This window comes from Nannobrachium achirus (genome assembly GCF_963921795.1).
Source record: "Nannobrachium achirus genome assembly, chromosome: 15".
Lineage (NCBI taxonomy): Eukaryota > Metazoa > Chordata > Actinopteri > Myctophiformes > Myctophidae > Nannobrachium > Nannobrachium achirus.
The window spans coordinates 26,734,087-26,743,831 of NC_137822.1; the positions used below are offsets into that span (position 1 = coordinate 26,734,087).

General features: G+C 43.7%; 2 protein-coding genes across 2 annotated transcripts in view; both read right to left on the reverse strand.

Moving 5' to 3' along the window:
* LOC308300086 (putative flavin-containing monoamine oxidase A) overlaps positions 1–9,745 on the reverse strand; it is a 599,107-nt gene that overhangs the window by 115,612 nt on the left and 473,750 nt on the right. The gene's annotated exons all lie outside the window — the stretch shown is intronic.
* Positions 3,652–7,552, reverse strand: adra1ab (adrenoceptor alpha 1Ab; the record flags this gene model as incomplete). Its single annotated transcript, XM_080743521.1, has 2 exons — positions 3,652–4,136; positions 6,613–7,552. 2 exons carry the CDS (start codon positions 7,550–7,552, stop codon positions 3,652–3,654), a joined length of 1,425 nt encoding a protein of 474 aa, XP_080599647.1.

The following is a 9,745-nucleotide window of genomic DNA, read 5'->3' on the forward strand; positions in this document are numbered from 1 at the left end:
GACACTTTCCTCAGTAATTTCAAAATCATTTCCCTAAAAAAAGGATTGTATTGTTTTTATTGTGTATTATGGAGCGCCCCCCAAAAAACGTGTACATCTTTGTGACACTATATATCTTGAATCAACCACTTAATGACAACATCCCTGGTTCAATTCCAGCTGAGTTGGAGACCTGGGTCATGTGTGTCATGTCCTTTCCTATCTCTCTTCATTATCCGGTCTTAAAGCAAATAATACCTTTCATTGTAACCTTTGGTTGTAACCTAGGGCAAGTGTTCCCCAACTTTTCCATACCAGGCAAGGACCAACAAATAGCGTTAACCCCTGACTGCAACCCCTCGGAGGTGAAATGCAATGCATTAAAAAACAAAAAGGAAAACGGTGAAAACAGCCTATTTACAAGCTCACAATGCATTGCATATAATGTTTTGTGAGATTGCACATCTGGTGTTTTCAAATGAAAAAGATGTAACATTTTTGGCAATCACATACTGTACCCAAAATTGGGACACCAGATTGAAATAGATTAAACAACTGCCATAATTATCTTATGAATTGAATTTCAATTGAATTTCTTACATATTTTAATGATCCTCCAGATTCCTCCTCCTTGCAACCCCCAACGCCCCACTTCCGCCGTTGCTGTGGTAGCTACTTTGAAACCTGTCAGTTGGCAGCCATCCATTCACACGTTATGGTTGAGTCTCCTGGTGAATCTTTATACATCTTCTGCAATCCCAGGCCCTTCCTCACACATTTCTCCCAAGTTTTCTATTGCTGTGATGCCACCGGTGAATGACAAATGCTACCATGATGAAAGAAGATTAATAAATAGACAACTAAACCAGCTGTTTTGTAGAGGAATATTACATGCAGGATACAGGCAGCCCTACTCTGCTCTAATTCATAGACATAAAACAAATACTTATGCTGTTCATTCATACATTCACATCCTCAACAGAATACAAAAAAAAGCCATTCTCAAGTAAAATGTTCTATGTGCAATTTACAACTTTGTCCCATATTATAAAGTGAAATGTCTTTTGACTGCTGGGTGTATTCCCCAGGCCAGAGGTCTATATTTGGTCCGCTTTTGGCTTCTCCTCTCCATATGAAATCCCTTTGCTGAATAGACAATGTGTCGCATTGCAATGTGTTGTGAACTTATAGATTGGCCATTTTGGTGAATGCCCCTGGGATGCCTCATGTGGTTAAGCAATTTCAATTAGTCTGTTAACGATAACGAATGACTCCTGCAATAAGACACCTCCAGTAATGACTATGAATATATTCAGAAATGTCAGTAAATACTGTATATTGTCAACACTATACAAGTCCTGAAGGCTATTCCACACAGTTGTAAATAACAGAGATCTAGCCTCTGAAAATCCTTTCTACAATTTATTAGATTGTCAATGAGTTTCTCAGGCGGCATAGCTCAGGGGTAGAGAAACCGTTATTAGAGCACGAAGGGTTCCCAGTTCGAATCCGGGCTCACCCTGAGTTAATGTTGAAGGGTCCTTGAGCAAGACTCTGAACCCCTAATTGCTCCCGGTGAGCAGGTTGGTGCCTTGCATGGTTTCCTCCGCCACCGTTATGAATGTGTGTGTGAATGTAATGCACAATCTATGTAAAGCGCCATGGATAAAAGCGCTATATAAATGCACCATTTACCATTTTGTATTGTTGTTTTGTTTATATAATCTACAATTATAAATGTCTTAGCAATCCTTTTTAATAACCCCTTTCGACCCCAATGTACTTTTTAAAACGTTATTCATCATGAGCAGGCTCCTGTTTCAAACTCTCACAAGTCACATGTTCACACACCTGCAAACTTTACAGCACTAAGTACCATTGTCTTCTATCAGCCAAAAGTCCTATCAAGATATTTTATCAGTAAAGCCTTGTAAACCATGCTCCTCCTGAAATGGCATTTGCATTTAAATGCAAATGCCATTTCAGGAGGAGAATGGTTTACGAGGCCATCATTGCCCTTCTCAAGGTGTATGTCAACAATAGCTGTTTGAGCAAGACTGTTATTTCTGTTCTCTGTCCAAATATTCTCAGACAGTCCAAGGATTCAAATGAGAAAGTACTATAACAAGGAAAGTACTGTAACAAGGCCACACCTACGTAGTGCCTGACAAATGCCAGATTTGGGGGTCTTGATGGTGATCCTGATTTCAGAGAGTTCTAGACCACGATTACCAGTTTTTTGACCGATATTTTACAACAAAAAAATATATATATATATAGAAGAAAAAAAGTAAAAAAAGAAAAACTTAGATTTGATCAAAGTTTCTATTTGAGAACATTTAATTTACAAGCAAACAATCAAATAGAAAATAAACAATTAACTTTTGATAGATACATTTTTTTTTATTCAGTATATATTAAACTTCCAGAATATTTAACATTAATTATACAATGAACAAGCAAATGAACAAAAAATACACAAACTGAACAACACTTTGTTTAACCACTTAACCCCTATTCAAATTTCTCAAAAAGAGCAGAGCTATAGCTTCGGTGTGATAATGTAATAGGACAAAAAGTGAGCTTGTCGATCTGCCAAAACATTTCACTCGGAATGAAATTCCCAAAATAGGGAGACCAGTTTCAAAGTGTCGTTCTTCGACGTAAGAAAAATTGGATCATCCAGATGATACAATTCCCCCACAATGCACCTGGATTTTGCTTATACCAGGTGCTTCAAAATGCCACTGAGCAACTTGCATTGAAATGAATAGCTGGGGGTGGGGCTGTCCTTCCTCTATATTATATATAACTCTATGGTCTGGCTCGGCGCAATTGTGAATCAATTTCCACACCCCGAAGAGTTAGGTGACCAATCAGGGCCCAGTATTAGTCTGGTCTAACTAATAGAGCAATTTCTTTAACAAGCCCCTTGGAAAAAAAAACGTCCATATACTGTGGAAGTACCAGACTCCTATCCAGTACCACGCAGTGATATAGCCTGGCTACGTGAGGCTAAAATAATGACGATAATGATATATCGGCCGAACCGTTCACTACTACTACCATCATGAGAATGTTTTGAGCAACACAACCTTAACTGAACTCAAGTCATACAGCAGCTGGCTTCCAGAGCACTTTGACCCCACGTTGGCCAATGAATATGCACATGCAGGGACGTGCTGGGCCCCTGATTCAGCCCGGGAAAAAGAGTTGGAGAGGCCCTCTCTCTATAGCGCTGCTGCTGCTACTCAAAGATTTGCCATTTCACAAGCCAGTGGGCCAATTACATGAATTAGGCCTATATTTTGTTGTTGTCGGGTGGAAACCTTGTATGTCCAAAACCGTTTGTTTTGTATTTATCATTTAAAAAATGATCTACAAGCACACAACGCCTCGCACCGCGAGGCGTTGTGCAAACAGTTTATTTTTTACTTTTGTGCAAACAGTTAAATTTTTTCCCAATGGCCCGGCCTGGACCGGCCGAGAATGAACCGGCCGTTCGGGAGTTGTCCCGCTTTTCCCAATGGCCAGCACGTCCCTGTGCACATGAAAGCTGTGTACATACATGTCGTTACTCGGCAGCATATGAAAAGTAACACACTTATTCCATGTGAGTGAAATGGCCACGGTAAAACTCCTTCCACCCGCCGAAAAACATGCCCATCACAGTCACACAGCGTCTCCCGGAGCTCCGATAGACAGACGCAGGACCTTGCGGGATCCATTTGAGGAGTGGTCCTGTGGCGGCGGTGACGCCTCCCTTCCCGCAAAGCACCACGCCTTCAGCAGGCTTTTGCTCTGGACCCTGGCACTCTGGCCGGGGTCTTGGACGTTCACGGACGCCGAGGACTCGGAGAGGGCCCTGCAGCAGCTCCACGAGGGAGGATCCTGGCCGTTGGAGGGTGGAGGTGTGGCTCTCAGCATGGGCATGGAGCCTCCGCTGGATGAATAGGAACAGACCGCCGCTGCCTGTAGGTTCTGAGGCGGCCCGCCGCGTCTCAAGCAGCGACCGCGGAGAACGTTCAGGAAGGCCTTCTTGAATTCCTGGCTGAAGCAGGGGTAGATGATGGGGTTGATGCAGCTGTTGAAGTAACCCAGCCAGAAGGTTATCTTGAAAATGGTGTCAGAGGGCCGGTAGGATGGGAAGATGGACCCTGAGTGGGAGCAGACAACAAGACAGACATTATAGACAGATCATTACATTATAAGAGTGCGCGCGCCGCACGCACGCACACGCACACTCAAGATCTATGCAAAGATGCAGTTAAATTATTGCCTCAGAGCCTGTGGGTGGGATTCATTATTGACCACTGTCTTATGTGTGGAAAAAAGGAACACTCTCAGTATGTGGACATAGCCCAGAGGCAATTCACATAATTATTAACTAGAAATCTTTGAACAAGGTCTGTTACTGTAAGTTCCAGACACCTTTTTTCTTCCGTGTGTTTTTTTGTCATGATTACAAAAAATTATATTTTTTGTTTAACAAAGCTGCTTCCAGAAGAATAGCAGTGAGTATTTGCCATTAACAACTTTAATCTGGGCATGTCATAGTAGGCTAACAACATTTAGTGAAAAATAGCCGATCTATACGTAAGCTGTTCTGTTGCAACGTGTTGTGTGCTTGTAGATCGTCTATTTTCGGTGAAGAGATTTGGTGTAGAGGGCAAAGGGACAGGGGGCAAGGATAGAGCCCTGGCAGACCCCGGTCAACAAGTATTTAGGGTTTAAGTGGTTAATGAGAAAGGTCAGATTAGTGTGACTGAAGAGCTGCTTGGTGGTGTTGGATAAACCTGACAATCCATCACAACTTCTACAACAAAAACTGCGCCATCCAATAGAAGTTTTCAGTTGCCACTCAAACCCCCAGTGTAAAAGAATGCAAGACTATCATCACTGCAATGGTTGAGTGAGCACTGTGCCATGAGGCATGACGGTCTGTCTCTATATAAATGCATAACTTTAGTCTGATGGTTGACTGCCTTAGGAAGCTAAAGGGTGACTGAAAGTGCCTCCCAGTATTACAGCCCATCAGGTTTGTTATCTATAATGGTCTCCATAATAAACAGCGGTAGTTTGGTTCATTCCATTTCAGAGAAGTCCATTCTGTTCCAGTGCTCCGTTCCATTCGTTCTAGTAATTGAATTTCTTGATGTTTGCTACAAGAAACACAAATGGGATGTGTGGGCAGGGTCTGAGCGGGGAAAGGTTTCAGATGAGCTTGTGCAAATATGATGTACGAACAGAGCACAATGTCATATACTGTACAACAATGTAAATTATGTCGATAGCAAGATGGCTTTTTTATTGCAATATTATGTTGCTGTGCAAAGCTACCGGAATGCTGGCACAATGCTGAGATGTATACGCATCAGCTGATAGTCCCCATGGAATGAGTTTGACCCCCATCTTGTATTGATATTGATATTCCCCCTCCTCCTTGATCAAGGATATTACACTGTGTGATCATTATGCTTTTCACCATTAATCTAATTATCTGTGCAGCTGGGAGGGAACTACTGATAGAATCCCAGCAAGGTTATTATTGCCGCCAATTGCAACCCTGTTATCAGCATGCCTAATATTTCAGAACCAATTAAGAGTTCCGATTTTGTGATGGTTGTTTGTGCCCTTTCTCACACAGCCTTCTCTATACAATGTAATTATCAATATTGAATTAGTGTTGTTATTGAAAACAACGCATTTAATGTAATTCAATATTTAATAGAGATTTTCCTTCCTCTTTGCCACAAATGTCGTTGCACTTTGTGGCCTAAAAATAAGACTACTAAACGGTATGCAAAAAACAGACCCACAATATGCGTAATATTCCTATTGCAACACATGTGTCAAAAATAACGTACTTAAACAAATTCATTATTTTCCTGGAGATGAGAATTTTACAGTTGAGAGGCGCTGAAGGCTGAGGTTTTTACAGAAATGCCTTCAGTGTGGGGAAAAAAAACATGCATGGTTAGCTGTCAATGAGAATGGAATCTACGCTCTCTTTTTTCATCAGATTTTGAATCACTTTTTCAGAGGATAGAACTCAGAGATGCTGGTATGAGCATCAGTCAGACCAATGCTTACTGAGATTACAGTTATAAGTTCTTTTTATGATTCTCACATAGTTTTGAGCATGCGTTAACAAAAGGACAGTGTAGGACAGTGGTTCTCAAACCTGGGGTCGGGACCCCCAAATTATTTTGTGGGGTCCCCAGATGATTAGCTTAATGTAATTTGTTTCTCACTCAATGGTAAACAAACCAACACACAGTATAAGTGTATACATGGTATCTGCACATTTCTAAAGTGACAATTTAAGGACTTTAAAGACCGTTTTAATACCAAACTGGCCAAACTGTCAAATATTAAGTAAGCAAGAGGCGAACGTTGTGAAAATAGCCGATCTACATGCTCACAACGCGTCGCGTTTGCGAGGCGTTGTGAGCATGTATCTGCTATTTTCACAATATTCATCTGTGGAACCGAGTCACATTAAATGTAATGCCTACAATTCCACGTGCTTGTCAGGGTGGGGGTCCCCAGTTCAAATTATGTTTATTTTGGGGGTCACAGCCTAAAAAGGTTTGAGAACCCCTGGTGTAGGATATACATACATGTACGTACCAATGGGTAGAACCAGGAAGAAAGGAAGCCAACAGAGCACAAAGCACCCGACAACGATGCCAAGTGTCTTGGCTGCTTTCTTCTCTCTGGAGAACTTCAGCAGCCTCATCAGGCCAACGGTCGTGCACTTCCGCTTCCTCCGCTTTGTGACTCTCTCTCCGCCCTCCTCCTCCTCCTCCAGCCTGTCTGTCACCGGGGCATTCCCTCTGTGTATCCTCAGCATCACCCCTTCCGTCTCCACGCTTTCCTTCTTTCTGCCCTCCCCGAGGCCCCGTGTCCTCCTCCTCGCCACGACATACACGCGGCAGTACATGGCCAGGATGATGGCGAGAGGAACGTAGAAAGAGCCTAGCGCAGAGAACAGGGCGTAGCCTGGCTCCTCTGTGATGCGGCACACCGTCTCGTCCTCCGGGTCTGGCTCCTTCCAGCCGAACAAAGGGCCTACCGATATGGCCGCCGAAAGCCCCCAGAGAGCAACCACTGCAGCTAGACCCCGTCTCTCCGTGGCCAAGGCCGGGTAGCGCAGAGGGTAGCTAACGGCCAGGTAGCGGTCAATGGAGATGACGCAGAGGCTAAGGATGGAGGCGGTGCAGCAGAGCACGTCCAGGGCGGCCCAGGCATTGCAGAACGTCCGGCCAAACACCCATCTGCCCAGGGCCTCCGACGTGGCAGAGAAGGGCAAAACGGCAGAGCTGAGGAGAAGGTCTGCCGCGGCCAGGTTGGCAATGAAGTAGTGTGTCACGGAGCGCAGGTGGCGGTGGCACGCCACGGACAAGATGACCAGGATGTTGCCAAGAACTCCAAAGATGACAAAGACCCCCAGCACCAGCCCTAAAGTCACTGCTTTGGTGACGTCCACCTCTGGGTAGGAGGAGGAGCTGCAGTTGGGACAGATCTCTGATAGAGCAGAGGCACTCGTATTCTCACCAGATGGAACCATTTTGATGCGTTGGAGTGGCTTTTTTGCCCACTTCTGAATATCATTAGGAGTAATTGATGATGTGCCCCATCTGTTCCTGAATTCCCATACACAAGTCAACCATCTGCCTCTATCCTCTACTGGTAATTGAAAAGGTTAACGCATATCCTCTTGCTGAATTTGTCATACCAGTGAAATCTTGCCAGCAGTTATTGTCAATGCTCCACAGGTCATGTCATTTTGGCAGTAATACTGTAACATAAGTATGTCAATTATGGGAGGTATTCATGACTAATACTGCCATAATTATCCATCCATAGTCCAGAATACAGTAGTTGGCCTGAGGAGGCTGGGGATCATTAGCAAGTGAATTTCAAACTCTTTAATTGACAATCACATGTAGAAGTTGGATGATAAGGTTAGGCTTTGTGAAAGGCTCTTACTTGGAAGAAATCTGTGAAAATAAGAGACACATAGAGACATGAGAGATTATATTTCTGAGCATATTCCTGTATGCACATTGTGAAACTTGTGTTATGATCCAGGGAAAGTCATGGGCAACTTTTTAAAATGTTTTATACTTTAATATAAAAAACTAAAAATAAAACGGAAATTTTACACTGGAAGTTAAGGGAGGTGTGGCTTGGGCTGAAACTCTGCCCAAATATCGAGATAACGGGAGTCACAGTACTGATGTCATTTTGACCCCTCAATCCCAAGTCATTGTATTAGTTCAAATTCTTCATGCCATTCATAAAATATGCTGTTTTGTCTTACAGCTCAATACAAAGACATAAAGGACATGCATCTCATGAAACCTCATAGACATCATAGTACGCCCGGACTGCAGCACCTGACCGTGAGAAGTGGAATCACTCTGTGAAGGCCTTATGTGCCAAAGGCACGAAATGGATAGGTAACAGGCAGGGGAATCACAAGTAGGGGGAAAGTGGGATTGAGTTACTAGGTCCCATGGTGGAGGGGCCTTAATAATTTTATACTTTAGCTATTGAAACTATTTTTGAAAAGGCGTGAAAATGTGTGCAAATCTTTGAATATATGTATTTCTTAAGCAAACAACTCAATTTTGTTTCTGGGGGTCCCTGGAACTAAATATTTTGAGATGGGGGTCCGTGGCCAAATACATATAATTCTTGTGTCCTTCACATGAAAATGTTTGAGCACCACTGACATAGAAACATAGGTTTTTCAAAAAACCACAAGCTCGCAGCGCGGCACTCGGTCGCACAAAATAATGCCTTCCCATTCTAAATGGGTTAAAGCCCCCCTCCTATGAAGAACATTCATGGAGGGCCCGCAGTGATCGAATCCTTGTACCCAGGGCCCAGAATTTGGTGCGACACCCCTGTGTGCCACAAGGCACGAATTGGATAGGTAACAGCCTGGTAAGGTAGTGCAAATTGGCATTGTTAAGGGCCATTTATAGTTACGTATGGTTGATTTTGTGTACGTTTTGGGTGAGAAACTACGTACGGTAAATCCGTCGCCATGCATAGTAGACATGCACGTTATTTATGTGCCGACCCGCTCTCCGCTCCAATTCTGCTCCCGCTGGGGCCGCGCGCCACATGAAGGTGGTTCTCACACGTGTAAAAACCGAAGCATTTAGCCAAAATATGTAGAACCACAGATTTTTGACCCGCCGTGATGGTTGGTATAAATACGTGGTAACAGTCTGGACTGGTTCTGCTGTCTACGTTATCGCGGTAAATGCAACTCCGCGAGGGTACAAATTTAACCACATGGATGCGGACCCGGAGTAATTATAACAAAACACACGTACACACCCGCTCATATATTGAACATAATTCCCAAGTAATAAATGAGCCGCATCATCATCTCTTCTTGTGACTTGTGTGCCTCGCTGTCTGTGCTGGTGACTGTGTGTGTGTGTGCGTGTGCGTGCGTGCGTGCGTGCGTGCGTGCGTGCGGAGTCGAGGCGTCCTCTTCAAGTGGTTGTGTAACGACCTTTTTTCCGTTTCTTGATCAAATATATTTATTATTGGGACACACAGTTTGAGAACCGCTGTTAGAGCAGAGTTAAAGTAATTTTCATCACTACTGCGCCTATGTTTTATAACGGTGGCCGTGGGTACTTCTTGCTACGGATACATCTTGTACGTTCAGTCCGTCCAGTTGGGAGCTGTCCGTAAGGGTCCGTATACGGATCTAAATCATCCGGAGTACGGAGGC